The sequence below is a fragment of the Ursus maritimus genome, unplaced genomic scaffold (genome assembly GCF_017311325.1).
Source record: "Ursus maritimus isolate PB19 unplaced genomic scaffold, ASM1731132v1 scaffold_2, whole genome shotgun sequence".
NCBI classification, from domain to species: Eukaryota; Metazoa; Chordata; class Mammalia; order Carnivora; family Ursidae; genus Ursus; species Ursus maritimus.
In genome coordinates, this window is record NW_024424452.1 from 5,767,196 (window position 1) to 5,787,268 (window position 20,073).

Genomic DNA, 20,073 nt, shown 5'->3' on the forward strand with positions numbered 1-20,073 from the left:
GCTGTTCCAGGTATGAACATCAAAGATTCCAGGGGGAATAAATAATTCAGCTGGGAAGGAAGAGGCAATAAGAATTTTCACTTAAAGCTCAAGGAGGCACTGAACCTAACATGGTAAGAATAAACAATACTGGAGAACTTGCTTTGGCTCTGGCTCTCTATTATCAATTGCTCTTAGGGTTCAGGCACGTGTTAGTGCTAGGAAAGAGGTTCATTCTTTTGAATTTCACCTAAACCCCCACCAAGCGGTGTTATAGAGCCAGCAGAAAAAAATGCTAACCCTCCCTCCACCATTTCTATAACACTTCCATCTGGGTATCCATCTGGGAGAATTTCAGAAAGTCTGGAATGTGTAGACATTTCAGACACAAATTCCCACTTTCCTTTGCTCAATTAAAAAACTGAACATTGTTACTACTTACACTTTCTTCATTCTTACAAGTAGCTACTCTGGTCACCTGGCCAAAATAATGACCCTGTCTTTCCCTATGGAGGCTAGGTGAGTGATATCTTCTAACAGAAATGAGATAAATTTATCTTAAGGTATCCTTGGAAACAGAGAACAGATTTGGAACAAAGGACTAAAAGTCAGACATTAGTAGCTGCATATCTTGTTTTTCTCCAATGGCTTTTACTTTTCCTTCTCTTGCCTCCTCCTTCAGATACCCAACATTTCCTATCAAGTACACCTTCCACTATCTTCTCTAAGGATCAATTTAATGCCCAACTTCTCCATGAAAATGTCCCCTGGCAATGTAACATAGTGACTTTCTTTCTTCAAAATCACAGAACAAATCATACATTGAACAAAATCTCTGTTTCTCTTCCACAGTTCTATCACTGTTGTGCACATCCAACAAGATATTTTTTGAAAGGAGAATGTACATTAGACCTGGGTGTTGCTCTCAAGGAGCTTGTAGTCCAGTAGAGAAGATAATTATAATACAGACTGAAAGTAGTAAAAGAAATAAAGAATGTAAAGATACACTACTGTCCTTTACTATGTCATTCCAGATTGAAGAAAATCAGGGTAAAGTTTGTGAAGAAGGTAATATGTGTGCACAGCTGTGAAGGATGAATGGGTTATGTGGTTCTATAATTGGCAGAAAGGTCACTCCAGATGTAGGAAACAACCCGGGCTCCAGATCCAGAGGATGCAAAGTGTGGATCATGTGTGAAGAGCATCAAATAGTTTCCTTGGATTAGTGTGAAGTGATCAAGGAAGATAGTAGAAAATGGGGTTGGATAGTAAACTAGGGAGCACATAATGGAGACCAAAGAGTTTACAAATTTGCATAGAGAAACATGGAAGTTTTCTGAGTAAAGAAGCTAAACGCTTTACGGTTGTGCTTCAGAAAAACAAACCCAGCAACAGAATGTATGCTGAAATGGAGACGGTAGAGTTGGACAATCCAGCTAGGAAGCAGTTGTACAGTTTAGAACAGGAGTAATGAAGTTGTAGCAGTGAAAGCAGAGTTGACATATTGTAGAAGTATAATTGGAACTTAGAAACTGACTAGAATTTGAATGGACTAGGAGAGTGGGAGAGGAGACACAGGTAACCCAAAGTTTTCAATTTGGATGACTTGTAAAACATTAATATGTCACAACAGGGAATACAGGAGGAAGGAAAGAGGGATGAAAAAGAGAACAATGAATTTAGTTGAGGACATACTGAGTTAGAAGGGGTGGAAGTATTTCCTTGACATGTCTGTCCAGAATGCAATTATTATGTGCTGGAGCTCTGTACAGATCAGGGATACAGTCACTAACCTTGAGATCATAGCTAAAAGCATAAAACTTGTTAAGACAGAGAGAATAGTGAGAGAAAGGAGAGAGATATTAACTCAATTTCAGGCACATGTATCAAGGGGGTAGGTAATGGAAAAAGATCCAGGGAAGAAAGAAAGAGAGAAAGAGAGAAAGAAAGGAAGAAAGGAAGAAAGGAAGGAGAGAAAGAGCTCTGAAAGCCAGAAGAATACAAAAAAACAAACAATGGAAAAGTTTTAATTTAAAAAAAAAGCCATAGCCAACAATGTTGAATGTTGTAATGAGTTCCAGGAGAATCACAGAAAAATGGTCATTGGATCTTGCGTGGCAAATTATTGATTTTTAAGAAAGTCGTTTTTGAAGAAGACTAGCATTTTAAAGGGTTAATGAGTAAGTTAGGGAGCAGTACAGAGAAAAGAGCCCCTGACTGGGAACCAGAGAACCTGAGTTCCAGCTTGGTCCTGCTGTTAGTTAGCCATATGATCTATTAACCTCTCTTAAGCTGTTTCCTAGTCTTCAAAATTCTAAAAAATCTCTTCTAACTCTCACTTTCAAAGGTTCAAGCAAGCTAACTGTGTGCTTAAACGATACAGAGATAGTGAGCTACAAATCTTTATTGGATATAGGTCAATTTCACTACTTGTGAAGTTTGTGTAAAAGCGAGGCACTTTCCAAGTGTTTCCTAATATAGAATAATTCAGACTATATTCTTCAAGTATTTTCTCCACCCAAACCTTCCTGCACCCTCCTCCCATCCCCAGCCTACTAGTCTTTACTTTTAAAACCTGAGCTAAGATAGTATTCCTGGTTTATGCAGCAACTTGTTCTATTGCTTGAAATCAGAGGGTGCCACCAAAAGCCTTTTCTGTTTATTGAAATCTGTTGGGTAGCATTATCAATCCCCAAATCATGGTTTCCAGCCACATGTGATCATACACTCGTACCAGAACACTATCTGAAACTCAATGTCTCCTATCGCATACTCCCCAAATTAAACCAGAAATATGTTATTCAAGAAGAACCCAGATGCACTGAAGAAAGAACATTTGCTTTATTTGGGGGCCTTAAATCTATTGGGAATCCCATAGAAGTACAAACTCAGAATCACTGAAATGTTAAGGACTACAAACCTTTTAGTTGGGATCAGGCGCATGGTCTAGTAATATAAGTTAGTGTAGGTGTGAAATAGTTTGGCTGAATCCTATTAAACACAATCCCTTATTTTAACACACACACACACAACTTGCACACACACATACACACACACTAGGATAGGATAACTTTCTCTGAGACCCCAGTAAATTTTCCTGGAGTTCTCATCCCTTGCCTTTCCTCCAAAGAGGTTGGCCTGTTCTTTCTCAAGAATTCTTGCTTTCATTTATTTCCAAATGGATATTGCAGAAAATAGAGGAAAAATTTAAACTTTGTTTCTGAAAGAACTTATATAATTCAGCTCTGAATTCAGTGGAGAAAAGGGAAAGAAAAGGACAATTAGCATCTATTGTGCACCTGCTATATGCCAAACATGTTCAATACATTATCTCACTAAGCCTGACAATAATACTCTGTAGTGAACTTAGCTTTGGTGTTAGAGATAAGAAAAATGAGGCTCAGAGAGGTTAAGCTATCCTCTCAAGGTCAAATGGCAAGTTATAAAACTAGGATTGAAACAAGAGCTGAAACAAGACTCCAAAGCTCAAGCATTTTCTACTCTACCATGCAGTTAGTTCAGTCTAGTGAAAAATTCACTCTCAAAAAGGTCTTAGCATCTTAGGCATAAAAGAGTATCTGTTACAATTCACTAGAGCCTCCAAATTCTGTTGTATCTGCACTGAATTGTACAAAAAAGAGGAAAAAAAGATTAAAAAAAACAAACAAAAACACCCCAAAAACATCACATACTCTTAGTTCCCCTCCCAATTGAAATTCAGCAGTGAGGACAGTTCCTGAGTCATGTTCACAGAAAGCTGTCCTTGGATTTTGTTATTGAGCTCACACCCCCATTCTTGACTTCCCAAGTGGCACTGAGAAAGAGAGGAAGAAATGTAAGAAAGTATAAGATGGGATCCTCTGACACCATGGTGGAAATTAGCACATTTCCCAGAAGACCAAGATAAAAATGCATGTGAGAAGAACAAGGGAACCAAACAGATGGGGCAATAAAATGGAGGCGGAATGAGCTCATCAGGATTTCCAGCACACGGCTGAAGTCCATACTGGGCTCTCAGCTGACCTGGGAGCCAGGAGACATAGTGAATGAGTGGGTGGTTACTATGCTGCAGCATCAGTTACACTAAGAGATTAGGTGGAGCTGATTCACTGCTGCAGATCTGCACGACTTTTCAAGTGGAGGAAAATCTGTGGGCCCTGGTCCCTGCCACTCACATAACGATCCTTATGGATAGCATGAGTCAGATATGTAGGATCCTTCAGGTAGACAATGTTGTTGTGCTGTGAGTAAACCAAGGACAAGCTTTCATGTCGTCGAGAGCAGGTTTTAACCACAGCTACAGCATGCCTTTGTGTGAAGGTTTACCTGCTGTATACACAAACACCCCACCTTCCCAAACTCATCTTTGGCTACAGGTGGTTCATAACACAAACAGAAAGGACAAGTCTCCAGAAGGTTCGTCACACTCAGCAGTGATTCTTTTTCAAACTCTCAGCTCTTGAGCATAGCCAGAAGGGTCTTTGGAGACTCTAGCCTAACCCCCTCGTGCTATACACAGGAAACTGAAGTCCAGGGAAGAGAAATGACTTGCCCCAAACCACTTATCTAGTGACGAGTTGGCATTAGGACTCAGTCCCTCTGTTTCTAAGCCAGCAGTCTTACCCACTACACCAGGAAAACAAAATCAAACCCTAAATAGTATATAATACCCTTGTGAACTAAGACCTCTAATTATACTGCCTCCAAAGGAAATAACATCTTAAATGCCTCGGTCTTTTCATCTTTGGCAATTTCACTGATCATTTTTCATACTGGAATCCCTTTTGAGAAATTTAAGAGTAATTATTTTGGGATATATGTTTTGTTATTTTTATGTCTTCTTATACACTGCTTTCTTTGTTCAGGAGAGAATAAGAATTCTCGAAATACACTTTATTTAATTATTAAGGGAACAAACATCTATTTCAAGTAGTTGCAAATATAAATGTGTCAGCCTGTGTCAAGACTGGATATATGGAACAATATAGACTATGCTACTCTATTTTCACATCCAATTAAGATCCACCTAGGTCTCAGTAAAACAAACAAACAAAACATCAGACCTATGAGTGAAAATTGAAAAGCGAAATCCTTATCTGGGTAATTCTGAACATGTCTGGATTTGGTGCCTTATGGAATCATCTAAAATGTAATATTTTATAACATGCTTTGCAACCTTACTGCTTTCATTGTTGCAATTTTTGTATATATGGGCTCACTGGAACTTTTGGAGTTTTCAAGGAGCTGAAATAAGGACGTAGGAGGAATGAGCTTGTTCAAGGTCATATTTACTATATGAAGCTGACACCTCCTGGTGATGCAGACCAATAGTGACATTAGCCCATTACCCCCTTCCCTCCATTCCCTCCCCATATCTTTCCTACCAACGAATACTCTTACCTGAACCACCATCACTTCCACTGTCCTCTGCTCTAGATGTTGTATAGACCAGATTTTCTGTGTCTGATGTTTATCCATGAAGAGATTTTCACGAATAGAACTTTTCTTGTAATTTAGTTATATTGTCCTTGAAAACCCCACAAGTATTTACATAACAGAAGCTATTGTTTGAAGTGCAAAGCAGGTCAAAATTTGGTTTCTGCAGATTAATCACTGCAGTCTATTTTATATTATCATAATAATTTCATTTATTTTGATACAATTTGTTTTCAGAATCAACCTCAGCTTCTGCGCACAAGCGACAAATCCATTTGTTTCTGGTATAATGGATAATGTGATTAATGACCTTGCCACAGGATTTCTTAAAAACACAGAGAAAAAATAAAGTTTCCATTTATAATGTGCAGTAAACCAGCTCGGTCTGTAGCTGTGCAACAAAATCTCTCTGAACTTGCTGGCAAGCCACAGCCAAGATTTTGAAACAAATTTGCTCCTGCCTTTTGGGGTTTCTGTCCATATCTGGGCTCTCCAAGAATGTGAGGACAGGGGCCTCGCGCTGGGAAACTGGAGCTGCGGGCAGCCGGCTTATGAGGGTGGGGCCCGGCGTTACTACGTGGTACCATCGCGATGACTGCGCTCCGAGGGACCCACGGAGCCCAGGTCTTGCTGAGTAAGGTCACCACCTGCTGGGCTGTCGCCGGACCAGCACGGGAGAGCTCTGCGGGTGGCCTCGTGACGCCGGCCTCCGCGCCGTGGCCCCGGCGGAGGCGGTGCGCGCGCGAAGCTGTGCGGGCGCCCCCTCCGCGCAGTCGGCGTCTGGCGCACGTTTCCGGTCCCCGCGGACCTGAGAAGTCTTCCCACGGCTGCGGGTGGCGGCGGGGGCCGGGGAGGAGGACGTGCGCGCGGCGGACGGCCGGGGGCGGCCGTCGTGCGTCTCCTTCCCGCCTTCAGGGCTAGGCGGCCTCGGCCCTGACGAGGAGGCCCGCGCGGCCCGCCGGGGCAGGGAGTCGGGCTCGCGACGGCAGCCCTGGGTTCGAGTTCCTCCTGGGACTCCTCTTCACTTTCCTCACTTGGGAAGTGGGCATCCCTCCCCACGGGGTCGGCGGTGGCCGCGGAGCGATGTGTCGCGCCGAGCCGGAAGCCCAGAAGCCGCCCCGGGGAAGCTGCCGGCTTCTCTTCAGCCCGCGACGCCCGCGTCCTCGGGTGGGTCTGAGGGAAGCGTGGACACGCCGGCCAAGGCTCGCGAAGGCACCCGGGGCGGATTTTTTTCTTTCTTTTTACTCTTTCTTTCTTTCTTTCTTTCTTTCTTTCTTTCTTTCTTTCTTTCTTTCTTTCACCTCAGTCCTCCCTTTCTGGGGGCCCCGGGACCCCGCGCTCGCGCCCCCCGCTCGGGCCCACACACGCGCCCGCCTGCCGAGAGAAGGCGCCCCCGTCCCGCCCCCTCGCTGACGCGCGCCCAGCCGGGCCAATCAGAGCTCGCGGCGCTGCGCCCCACGCGCCGGCCCCCCCACCCCCAGCTTAAGAAAGGGCGCGCGGGCCGGGTCGGACCAGAGCGCTGCGCCGGGCGAAGACAGCGGGCTACGTGAGGCAGGCGGTTCCGTTAGCTCCAGCGCTCAAGCTGCCCTCGAGCTGCGCGCCGGGCCGCAGTCCGCAGCGGAGGCGCCTCTGCCGCGCGCCCCGACGGCGCCCGCCCGCCCGCCTGCCGGCTGATGCTGGAGTGAGCGTTGCGGCGGCGGGATGCTGGCGCTGCTGGCCGCAGGCGTGGCGCTCGCCGTGGCCGCCGGCGCCCAGGACGGCCCGGCGCCTGGCAGCCGCTTCGTGTGCACGGCGCTGCCCCCGGAGGCAGCGCGCGCCGGCTGCCCGTTGCCCGCGATGCCCATGCAGGGCGGCGCGCTGAGCCCCGAGGAAGAGCTGCGGGCCGCGGTGCTGCAGCTGCGCGAGACCGTCGTGCAGCAGAAGGAGACGCTGGGCGCGCAACGCGAGGCCATCCGCGAGCTCACTGGCAAGCTGGCGCGCTGCGAGGGGCTGGCGGGCGGCAAGGCGCAGGGCCCGGCAGCCACAGGCAAGGACACTATGGGCGATCTGCCGCGGGACCCTGGCCACGTCGTGGAGCAGCTCAGCCGCTCGCTGCAGACGCTCAAGGACCGCCTGGAGAGCCTCGAGGTAGCCGAGCGCGGGGGGTTTTGAGGGGGGGGTTGGGAGGGTCTGAGGCGCGGGGCGGTGGTGGGGCGCGTGGTCCTGCCCGCTAGACTGCGCGGGACACAGCGAGCTGGGCTTGGGGTCTGGGGGCGGTAGTTCTCGGTTGGGCTCTCGAACTTACTTGCGGGGCTCGCATCCTGCCCCCGCCCCGCTTCCTGATGGAAGGAAATGGTTAACTCCCCCACCCCCCCGCGCGCGCGGGGACTGTCCGCCCGTGTGGCCAGTCACTTCCCGACGTCCGGGTGAGCGGACCGGGACGGCCTCTTCTCTCTTGTAAATGTCCGAGTCGCCCGGAGCCGGACGCGCTCCCAGAGGCTGTGCGGGGCGACGTGCGGCTGCTGCGTGCGGTCAGCTGCCCCGGGCGTCCCGTGTTTCCTTTTATAAATCAGGACGGGCTGGACCAGAGCGGGCGGAGACCCCAGGGTCTCGGCGGGGAGGCGAGCGCGGGCGGGTCCCGGGCCACACACCGATTGGCTCCTCGGAGGAAACCTGGTTTTGACTTCGAAGACGCTCTGTCCACGAATTGTGCCTGTTCTAAGGTGCCCTTCCAGGCTGCTTTGGGAGAAGGGACCTTATTCCGTTTCTCTCTTGGAAGGTGTATGCAGTTGGGAACTTTGCAAGAGAAATCCTCATTTAACTTCCATCTTTACTTTCAAACCCTATTTAAGAAGTGTGGAACAGTTGTGTTAAAAACGTGTACCAGAATGCTTATTAGCAAAACTAGGTTTCAATTACAGGTGGTAATTATTGCAAAATTATTTGAGGATTTCCTGTGGCATGATGGCTAAATACGGTATTTCCAGCATCTGTATATCCCTTGATTCATTATGATTAATAGCAGCTAACATTTCTGGTTTACTAAATATACACCAGGCGTACTATCTAATTTTAACCCTTGCAACAGCTTTTTGAGGCAGATCCTCTTAACTGCATTTTACAATTTGGAATGCTTAGAAAGGGGGTAAATAGCTTGCCAAGGATTCACGGCTAGCCAGTGGCAGGCTGCCTCCAGAGCCAGCATGATGGTAGAGGAGTAAAAGACATAGGAAGTGAGGATTTAGAAACAGCATTCAAAGCAAAGATTCCTGGAATTCAGAACTGTCATGGTTTAGGTCTCTCATTTTCCAGTAACATCTCTCCAAGCATAGTTATTCACCTTTGTGCCATATTGGGACTTGGGGGCTGTTTTCACTTCTAGATGGACGCTCATCTAATTTGAGTACCGTTTGGTTAACTATTTTTTTTTTTATCTTAACTGTGTTGTGGTCTTTACCCCAAGGATTGTAGAGATAGATAGTGATTAAAATTTTGACTTTTTAGCAAGAAGAGGAAAATAGCTTTCTGAGAGAGGAAAATGAAATTCATAAGTTTCAAATATTGCAGCAAGGTAATTCTTGTTTGACTTTGAAATCCTTTCCATACAAAAAAGAAAAAAGCTTCCGTGAAGTGCTCCCCTTCGTGCCATTGGCACGATTTAATACTCCCGTTTTGGAAGCTTCTCCCTGTGTGGTTGGGCTTTTAGAGCTACATTTCACAATTTCTTTTTAAATGGCCTTAATACTTCTCCCTCATGTGTCCCTCTCCCCATCTAAAAGCACCAGCTCCGAGTGAACGTGTCCAATGCAGTGCTGCCCAGTGACTTTCGAGAGGTGCTCCAGCGGCGACTGGGGGAGCTGGAGAGGCAGCTCCTACGCAAAGTGGCGGAGCTGGAGGACGAGAAGTCCCTGCTCCACAACGAGACCTCGGCTCACCGGCAGAAGACCGAGAATGCCCTGAATGCTCTGCTGCAGAGGGTGACTGAGCTGGAGCGAGGTGAGTTCTTGGCCAGCTTCTCTGTCGCCCTCTGGCTGATGTCCCTCCCACCCTCCCCACCCCATTGTCTTGGTATTTGGCTGCTGTGTAAGGGAAGCCTGGCTCAGAGTAAGGCAGAGCAGGGAGAGGGGCACTGGCCCCAGAGCCACCCATTTACAGACAGGCCACTAGGGTCCTTGAGGGAGTGGTGACCCCTGCTTGCTTTCTCTTAGTACTGGGCTCTGCTCCTCTTTGCTGGGGTCGGCTCTGATGCTGCTCTTAGGTCATCTCTGAACCTACCTGTCCTACGTGCAGAAAACCACAGCATTCTTTACCATCCCAGCAGCTCTCTGCTTTCCCCTCTCTGTTTCTCAAATGAAGTGCTACTTTTTCAACCTGAGGCATCTCTTGCAGCACGGGGTTTAGGGTTTCTGCCTGACCATTGCCCAACTTAAGGGCCTTGTTGATACATCTTCCAACTTGGTGCAGACAGAAGGGGCTGATTGCTGCTGGGAGCACCCTGGTTCCCATCCCTTGCAGTTACCCCCAGGGTGTCTGCAGTGGCCCTGCATGGAGATAACTTGTGGCTGTTTGGGAAAACAGTAAGTGTGATTGAGGATGGTCCTCTCAGGAATTAGCCCCAGCCCCCTGGCGTTATCCACGGGAAAGCCAGTGCCATCAGGATCAGCTTGGACAAACAACCTAACCCGGTCCTCCTGCCATGTGGTCATTTCAGCCACTTCTTAACTAGTCCTTCAGCGGATTCTGCGTATCTTTCTCGTCTCTGCTCACACTGTGGTGGGTCAGTTTCTCCCACGGGGCACAGGAGGGGAAGGGATCGAGGGCCGTAAGTAATTCAGTCTGCCTTTTCAACCCCCAAAATGCCAGATGGCCTGGGAGTGAAGTTTAAGTTGCTGATAGTGGATATGAGATTTTAATCTTCTCAGCTGCACCAGCCTGACAAAGACAGTTTCTCATTACTCAGTTTCATGAACTGATAGGAGAACGTCCAGTTATGCCTTCAGTGACTCTGGGAGGGGAGGGCCAGATGATCAAGGGGATGGTGTTTCTGTTCCATTTTACAGCAACTCCCCAGAAGTCACAGGTTTCCTTCATCACTTTCCTGTTTTCTTTCTACCTTATTCTTCTCAGAAAGTGGTGGGTGACTTACCTGTTAGACTTGGATTCTTGAGTTTCTGGAAGAATGTCCTCTCTGCCTCACCTCTGCCGGTGACCTCGGGAAGCTCATTAGGTCTCAAGAGCCTTCCCTGAAGGCAGAGCAGCTGCAGATGCTGCAGGAGGACAGAAAGGCAGCATCGGGTAAAGGGTGGCTTGCCTTCCCTTTCCCCAGCCTCACCCACGGTGGAACCTGGGGACACACAGGGCTATGGAACAGGCACACCACAGTCACTTAGTATCTTGAAGGGGGTAGCTGTATAATGAAAAGAGAGCTCCACCAGAGACCTTGGTGACGGTGTCTTGCTTGGCTTGGTGGCTGAACTGCTACAAGGATGTAGGTTAATAGAAGCCTGCTGAGTTAGTGTGTGCTGAGCACATCACCCTTGTGAGATAGGACTTCTCTTATACCTATTACTCAGATGAGAAAAATGCCCTGAAGCTTTCAGCCAGAGATGTGTCATTTGGGGAGAGGGGACTGAGGTGGGACCTGGGCCACCAGCTGGTGAGCAGCAACAGCAACATGGCTCTGACCACCCAGGAGCTGCCACTTTGTGACTACCCCTCCCATCCCCAGCCAGATTCCAGTACCCACGCTCTTGATACCTAGGTTTTACACTAAGTCCTCAGAGCTCATCTGGCACAGAAGGGAGGTCCATGTCCTACCTAGCGGTGAGCTCCGCAGGGCCGGGCCTTTGACTGGCCTTATTGTAGAGCCCCCAGGACCTGGTACTGACCCACCATGAGAACGCTAGAATCTTTCTTTGTGCTCCACCCAACTCTGGGACGAGTCTTTGAGGAAAGTAGTCATTTGCCAACCAATTTGTCTTCTGGGTAATTCTGTTTCTACCTGTCCTATTTGTGATTAGGATAAAACGATATATAAACTCTCAACCCCCAAATAGACCATGAGTGGAAAATATACTCTGTTCCTCAAAGCATCCTGCTGAGCCCAGAGGAAATGGACCTCAGGCATATGCAAAGTAGGGGGCTTTGGAGACTCTGGCCCTCGGTCCATCATCTCCTGCGCATTATGGGCCTCTTCTGGGCCAGACACCAGGCTGTGACTGCCACATTCTGTATCTTCTGTAGCCCTTGCAACAATTGTGTGAGGTATTAGTTATGGATGAGGGACTGAGTCTGAGAACCAAGTGATTCGTGCATTCACGGGTCCAGAAGGTTGCAGAGTTGGGGTTGAACTTGGTGGTGACCCCAGGGGACAAGAGGCCCAGAGGCTGCAGCCTAGAGTTGTTTGTGGGTTCCAGCCCCACTAAGCAGGAGGCTCCCCAGAGCCCAGGGGTGAGCGTCCAACGCTGCACGCAGATGCTCGTGCTGCCTGATTGCACGGATGCTTGTTTTCTTTGTCGTGGGATCTGCTCATGTGCAGGGGCCTCTAGGTTCTGGCCCAGCCCGCCATGGAGTTGAGGTAAATGTTGCCACTGAGACGACATAACCCGTCTCTCTTTGGCCTCAGCTGCCCCCCATTTTCACTTGTCTGCCACCTGCAGCCTCTGATTTATTGGTCAGGCCTTTTAATGCCTTAATTGGTTTTAACGAAGTTTCCTCTAAACCTCCAAGCTGTTTGGTATAAATAGAGGGCACCAGCTTTCAGGGTGTGGGCCCCTCCTCTGCCCCTTGGCTCTCCCAGGTCTAATTAAACCTATCTGTTGTCACCTAGCTAACGATATTACTGACACCAAGCCTTATTAAATCAGCAGGCCTGCCCACGGGCAAAGATAGAAGCCATTTCTCTTTATTAGCTAATCATGCCTTCGTGAAGAACGTGGCCATTTGCAGATGAAGTACTAGTGGCTACACGTAGTTGAGAGAGGGACTTCTGCTCCCTGCTCTGTCCTTCATTAGCTGTGTGACCTAGGGAAAGTTCCCTCGCTCCTCCCAGCCTCGGTGTCTCAACTGTACAGCCTGTAGAATCAGGGGTGGGGCTTCCTAGTCTCAGTTTTGCTTCAGCCTAACTTAGGGTCATTGTGGTCCCAGCCTGTACCTGGCCTGACCCCCTCGCTTTCCCCAGGTGACCAAGTCTTCCCAGCCCTCGCCAGGTACTCAGTGGCTCCGCAGACTGGGAGGTTGGGATGGATCAGGCAAGACTGTACAAGCGGCAGACACGAGTAAATAGTACCTGTGAAGCCCAGAGGCTCGAATTTCTCTGCTTGCCTGTTCCAGAGACATTGAAAGGGTGGTGCTGGGCCCTGTTGCTTTTCTTTGCAGGTCTTCCTTGGATGGGGGTGAACCATGGCACCAAAGAGCCTCTCTCACGTGTTACTGACTATGAAAGCAAATGTGTTTGGGGGATTGCAGTGGAGAAAGGCTCACCCGCTGTGGCTTCTGTTCTACAGACAGGGCTGATGCATGCACTTGATTCATGCAGGTGGTTTCGTTCCGTCAGTTCTGAGTCCAGAGTACCTGCCTGTTTCTCACGGTGACCGAGTCCATCTGGCACTTCATGGATGCCTAATAAATACTTGTTGAATGAGAGAAGGGTGTTTAGGCTCCTTCATCAGAAGCATCTAGTCCCCACATCAGAGGGAAGCTTCTGCCACGACAGCTCACAGAATTGGGTGGTACCCGTAAACTTTGGAATCTGATAACTCAAGACAGGGACTTGCCTTCTGTGTGTTTATTTTTGTTGTTAATTTTGAGCTTTAATCAAAACTAATGGAAATTACTTAGACCCATTTAAAAGTACCAGTCACTTTCAAAGATTTTGGAAGCACCATTTACATGAGGACGGTGGCGGGGGGGGGGGGCAGTTCTCATCAGTCCCAGGCAGGCCCCAAGGGCTCAAGGCTCTGGCCAGGCTCTGACTAGGGGCATTAACCTCAGTGGGGAGGGTCACCTCTGTAGTTCTCTGCCTCTGACTAGTTCCAAATCGCAGGAAATGGTCAACAGACTCAATCTTCTCTTGAAGAGGGTGAATCATGAGCAACATGGTTCATGTGAGAGATTTAGTCCAAAAAGCCACTTCTAAGTTAAGTTGTCCAGATACCAATGTGGACTCCTTTGCTTGGGTGGCAGTGATTCTTTAGGGTAAGAAGTGACAGGGGCTTACGGGCTTGACGGGTATCTATCAAGTGCCCAGGTCCCTGTTAAGACTTCCTGCCTCTAAGCCCAAGTGCAGCAGGACCCTGACCCCACCATTGCTGAAGGAGCTGAAGGGGCCAGGATTTCAAGAAAAGAGCTGAAGAAGGGTTTTCTGGCTTAATTTAACCTGAAAATTAGATCCAGCTTGTCCCTGCCCACTTCCTCAAGCTTTCAAGAGCAAGGATGCTTCTGTTTATTCCTGGGCTGGTAGCACTTTGCACCGTGGCTTCCAGGTAGCAGGTGCTCTGTTGCTTAAAGGACCAACCTGGGGAAGTTGGAGTGCAGGTGAGCTGTGGCTCTGGGCTGCACTGGTGGGGAGTAGGCTAACACACCATGGCCTCTATTCTCCACCCCCCAGGCAACAGTGCTTTCAAGTCTCCTGATGCATTCAAAGTGTCCCTCCCCCTCCGCACAAACTACCTGTATGGCAAGATCAAGAAAACGCTGCCTGAACTGTACGCCTTCACCATCTGCCTGTGGCTGCGATCCAGCGCCTTGCCGGGCATCGGCACCCCATTCTCTTACGCGGTGCCCGGGCAGGCCAACGAGATCGTGCTGATAGAGTGGGGCAACAACCCCATTGAGCTGCTCATCAACGACAAGGTGAGTCCTGCTTGGACGCTACCCGCCCCCATTACAGCGGCAGTAGTCAGGGTGTGGCAGTGTCTGACAGCTGGCTGTGGGGCTGCCGTCCTCGTGGTGGGGACAGCTCTGCACCGACTCAGCCCCACTCTGGCCAGCTGGCTGGGTAGGGGGCAGGGGCAGGCAGCCGTAGCTGATGGAGATCCAAGCTGGGAGTCCAGGACAGGTGTTGTGAAAGGAACAGAGCTGGGGTCTCTGTGGGCCAGCCTGAATTGTCACAGGGCCTTGGGCCGATCAGTGAGGGCTGTTCCCCAGGGCCATACTGATTAGGGGAGGGGCTATGTGTGTCTCTCTGTGTAGGATATTTATCAGCGTATCTTTTTTGGGGTGGTCTATTGAGATATAATTTACAGTAAAACTTAGAGTTTTTAGTGAACAGTCCAACCAGTTTTGACAAAGGCATGCAGTTGTGTGACTACCACAGTTAAAATATGGAAATGTTTCATTTCTCCCTCCCTCCCCCCACCAAATCTCTTCATTCCCCTTTGTGGTCAGCTCCTGCCCCTACCCCAGCCCATGACAATCACTGATCTGTTCTCTGTCTCTGTAGCCTTGCTTTTTCCAGAGTAGATATCCCTTTTTAATAGACTGGCTGGTTTCGACATTCAAGAGCACGATCTTCTCAAGAACTCTGCTCTGGGCAGCTGCAGGACCTCCAGGAGCCCCACTTAAAACTTCCATTCTGAAGTCAGATGCAACATAGCCCAAAAACCTGTCCTCACATCCTTGCCAGAGCTGAGTGTTCGAATGGCTGCTTCAGCTCCCTGCTGCCTCTACCCTGGCCCTTTAAACTGCCGTTACTGACCCATCCTGGGTGGAGTTTCAGTGGGACATGCTGTGGAATCTCCCCACTGGGCTCCTTCTGGCGGTGACCATGTCCCCGAGCCAGGGATTAATTGTTCTAAGTAATGCCCTTGGACACAGCAGGGCCCAGAACCTTGTTTTCCTTTGGGTTAGGTGGCACGTAAACAGCCAATTCCTGGGAGGAAGCAGCGGGTTGCTAGGATACCAGCAGTAACAACAGGATGGCATCCAGTTGGGCTGGTCTGTAGTGCTCACAGGACTGCGCGCAGACAACGTGGGTCAGAAATGCCCTTCCTCCGGTTCCATGTGGGGGGTCCCTGTGTGCACCCCAGCCCTTCCTCCGGTCCCATGTGGGGGTCCCTGTGTGCACCCCAGCCCTTCCTCCGGTCCCATGTGGGGGTCCCTGTGTGCACCCCAGCCCTTCCTCTGGTTCCATGTGGGGATCCCTGTGTGCACCCCAGCCCTTCAGTTCCATGTGGGGGTCCCTGTGTGTACCCCAGCCCTTCCTCCGGTCCCATGTGGGGGTCCCTGTGTGCACCCCACAGCACACACTCCCACATAACTGTGGGCCTTTGGTCTACTGCAGAGGAGTATGCACACACACACAGAGGCCGCAAGTACTGGGAGAGAATTTGAGCCTCTGCCTTGAGTGTAGATGCCTGGTCTGTTTTCCAAAGAAGCTGGCCCAGTATAACCCTGACCTCCCTTCAGGCTCTCCAGCACGAGGCATTCAGGCCCAGCATGGTAGGGAGGGGGCTTGTCCTTCACTTCACATCTGCTCAGTCTGCACAGCATCCTGGACCCTCAGACAAACCCGGGACCAAAGGTGTCCCCTTGAAAGCCGAGCCACCCTGGGGTCAGGGGCTTGAACCCACGCTCCCTGCCCCTTTCCTCTTGGGTGTCTATGTCACACCGTGTCCCCTGCTCAGGGCTTTCTGAGGGGCAGAGTTGCCCATGTCACCCACAGAACAGAGAAGGAGAGACCAGAAGGGACCCTTCATTATGGGAGCAACAGGACCTCCAGTTCTTCTGCAGGTCAGACTTCTGGAAACCCCGTGGGGGCCTTACCTGCATGTTGCTGGTCCACAGGTTGCACAGCTGCCCCTGTTTGTCAGTGATGGCAAGTGGCACCATATCTGTATCACCTGGACAACACGGGACGGCATGTGGGAAGCTTTCCAGGATGGGGAGAAACTCGGCACTGGGGAGAACCTGGCCCCCTGGCACCCCATCAAGCCAGGGGGTGTGCTGATCCTCGGGCAGGAACAGGTGAGTACAGGGGGTGCAGGAGGGGAGCTGGCCAGCTGAGCAGCACAAAGCAGCACTTGCAGGCTGCCCCCGGGCCCCCTGGCCAGCTGTCTGCCTGCCAGACCTGGCCACTGGTGTGAAGTCTGGCTCACCGCATGCTGTCTTGTGGCCTGAGGGGCAGAGGGCAGGGGACCAGGTTGGTGTGGTGGGTTCAGATAGATTCCAGAATGGAGTCTAACACAGGTGATCAGGAGTGTCCCTGGGGTCAGGCTGTCATGGAGGGACTTCGGGTTCTCTCTAGGCGTTTGGCTTCTGCCAGGCACAGCATCGATTCAGGATGCCAAGGGCCAATATGGCATCTTTTAGAAGCTGCTGGCTCAGTGTTTTGGGGCACTTAGGGCATGCCTGTGGGGTGCTCAGCCCCCTGTGGGAGGTGGGGGTGGGGAAGTGACTTCAGAAGCTTCCCTCAAGAAACTCACCCGCTGGGAGAGGGGAAATGTAAGTTGTTTGTCTGCTCCTGGGCAGATAAGAGTTGATGTTTCAGCCTGTGTTTAAGGTTTGCTGACAGCCCATTCCTCGCCTCATTTCCCTGTTACTTCCTCCTTGGGAGAGGCTGGGAGTCTGGAGATCTGGCTCTAGTGCTAGCTTTAGGACTTCGGGCAAATGTCTTTCCACTCTAGCCTTGAGCTCGTTTTGTGTGCCCTAGAGTTCCGGGATGTGCAGGAATTGGGTCAGGGATGTGGTCAGAGTTGGAGGGAGTTGGGAAAATACCCCAGTCTCCCCATCTCCCTCCCAAGTTGGCATCCCTTCCTGGAGGCTGTTCATGGTCCAGGAGAATTAGCAGGCGTGTCTGCTTTTTGAACCTGCGCCAATGGGGCTCTGTTCCCCCACCCTTTCCCAGGACACCGTTGGGGGCAGGTTCGATGCCACACAGGCATTCGTGGGGGAGCTCAGCCAGTTCAACATATGGGACCGCGTCCTTCGTGCACAAGAAATTATCAACATTGCCAACTGCTCCACGAATATGCCTGGCAACATCATACCCTGGGTGGACAACAACGTCGATGTGTTTGGAGGGGCTTCAAAGTGGCCTGTGGAGACGTGTGAGGAGCGTCTCCTTGACTTGTAGCTGCCTCCTGCTCTGTCTTGGAGGCCACGGCTGGGCTGTTGGAAGTGCAAGGCCACCTCCTCCCCCAGTTAAACTGTGTACAAAGCCCCTGCCAGAATGGGCTGGGGCCCCCAAAGCTCATTCCCAGGTAATCTTGAAGGCCGAGGCTCTGTGGCAGCCCTTGTCACTGGATTCTTTGTTCCTTACCAAGATTGTATTGTTTTGAGGGGTGCAGAAACCCTGAGCTTACAGGTGGGCAAATATCTGACTTCCTGTTGGGGGTGAGGGGATTAAGGTCCTTGAGGCCCCGTGCAGAGCCCCTGTAATTGCTAGCACACTGCAGCCTTGCCCGCCCTCTTGGATCCTCGATGTCTTGTGTGCACCTCTGTCTGTCCCCTTTAAAGGCTGTGTGGCCATCCTGCTGGAGTATCTGTGTCCCTTGTGTATTGAGTATACCCTGCTGTCCCCTGAGCACGCAGCAAAGCAGCCCCCGCCGCCCACAGAAGGGCCTTTCTTTTGGTGTTCTTTACTATGCTGTGGGGAACTCTTCAGCTCGAGGAGGAGGGCAGGCTGCCCAGACAACGCCGTGCCTTCTCCAAGATGGAGGGGGCGTCCGGGCCTCCAGAGGGGGCTGGGAGCGGGAACGCAGAAGGGAGTTCTGGAGAAGGGCTGTGGCAGCTGTCCCTCCCCCTCTGTCACCTCGCCCTCAGACCGATGCTTTGATGGACTCATCGCTGGGAACGGCTTCTTTGAAAAGCCTCTTTTCTCCACCGGTGCCAAAAGTTCAGTTGCAGCTTCTACAGCCATTCGGTATGGTCAGGGGGGATTTATTTTTTCCCAACAGAGAAGAACAGCCATTAGCAGCCTTCCATTTTTGATGTCTTGCCCCACTGTGAGGAATGTGCTAGTTTTAATTGATGTTGATTCCTGTAAGCATTTGACTGTCTCAAGTATTTCCCCCAGAACTTTTTCAGGAATTGGAAGTCATTTGGCCTGATATTTGCTTCGTGACTTCAGGTTGCTTAATTTATTGGACAGAGGTAGTAATTTATTTTAAGGACAAAGTGATGAAGTGGGGAAATTTATAAAGCTAAATATTATATATTTTATTTTTCATACATGTTTGAAGTGCAAATCTGTGGAAATTCCATTTGTAGGACCAAGTTGACATGCCCATCCTAACATTGTATGCTACAAGAACTCTTCTGATGACGGAATTTTGATTAAAGTGCACTGGACGATGCCTCAGTATCTGTTTGCTCCATGTCTGGGACTGAGGGTAGGGGGGTGGGGCTTTGCCACAGTTCGCGCATCTGGGGCCCGTGTGTGGGGGACCCAGGAGCACTGAAGTGCTTGAAGGGGGGCATGGTGCAGGGCTGAGCCCTTCCTTCCCCAATGCCAGGCCCGGACTGCTGATGTCACACAGGCTCTGGCCAGCTTCCCGGTCTCCAGCTGGCCCCTGCCTTCTCAATCAGGAATCAAACTTACCTAGATGACACTCACCTCCCTGTCTCAGGCATGACACCTGTTGGCCACCTACTCTGTGTTCTACCATATGTCTCATTCACTCCCAACAACCCCCTGGAAGTGAATCCCGATTTACAGGTGACTGCGTGGAACAATTAAACAGTGACTTGGATCACACAGCTAGTTAAGGGCAGAGCTGGGGTCAAGCCGGCCTGTGGCTCTGGAGGCCCTGCCCCTGTTGTGATTTCCCTTGTGATCGCATGGCTGACTGGGAGCTGTGGCTCACCGCCGCTGCCCAGCGTCACCAGTGTCGTACTGCGTATCGCTCACCCAGCAAAAAAATCAAACTTCAGAACTCAAAATAGGTTCTACTAAATGTGTGTTGCTTTCACGCTGTCATGAAGTCAAAAAATTGTAAGTCAAGCCACTGTAAGTCAGCTGTACCCTGAAACTACAGAACATTATTCTTTTTTTTATATAAAACATGATTGAGAGAAATTAGGACCTAAATAAATGGAAATATATCTGTGTTCATAGATTAAGACTTAATAGTATCATGGGAAAAATGTGGTTCAGACGTCTAGTCTGATGATACCACACACACCCTGAGAGGGTACGGAAAGGTGATCATATAATGAGTCTTCCTGGGGAGATCAGGGTGGCACCCACACAGGTCAGAAAATGGCTTGAGAGAGCAGAGAAAGAAGATTGGCTTGGCTTTTTACGGTGGTAAAGGGGGTAGGACCAGAGTGATGATTCCGCTGTGTGGTTTGCACATCCCCCTCTCCTCTCCCCCAGCACCAGGCACCAAAAGAAAAAGAATTTAGACTCTCTTATTACTCGCCCAGATGTGGGGCATGACGGGAAGAGGAGAGGTGAGGTTTACACAAAAGCTGTCAGCAGTCAAACATCAAAAACTGCAGACATGTTATTACAATTCACCTCAGATGTTTGACTGATGGCTGACGTGTGCCATGCTGCATTTAATCGAGTTTGAACTTGTTTAAGTAAGTCATTATGAGGTCTGTAGCTTGAGGCTGGTAGGGGAGGTGAGAATTCTGTTGAATGCCTGTTCAAGGGCCCAGAACTGTGTATTTCAAGAAGTGCAATGGGTATCTTGGTCATGGTTAATAAGCTTTGGAACTCTGAAGGAAGGGAGT

General features: G+C 50.0%; 1 protein-coding gene across 1 annotated transcript; it reads left to right on the forward strand.

Annotated features, from left to right (window-relative positions):
- The first annotated feature begins 7,116 nt into the window (after positions 1-7,116).
- On the forward strand, positions 7,117-18,679 carry NPTX2 (neuronal pentraxin 2). The gene is made up of 5 exons (XM_040634522.1): positions 7,117-7,542; positions 9,174-9,390; positions 14,003-14,247; positions 16,180-16,359; positions 17,240-18,679. The coding sequence occupies exons 1-5, from the start codon at positions 7,117-7,119 to the stop codon at positions 17,465-17,467; spliced, it is 1,296 nt and encodes a 431-aa protein (XP_040490456.1). The 3' UTR covers positions 17,468-18,679.
- Positions 18,680-20,073: the final 1,394 nt, after the last annotated feature.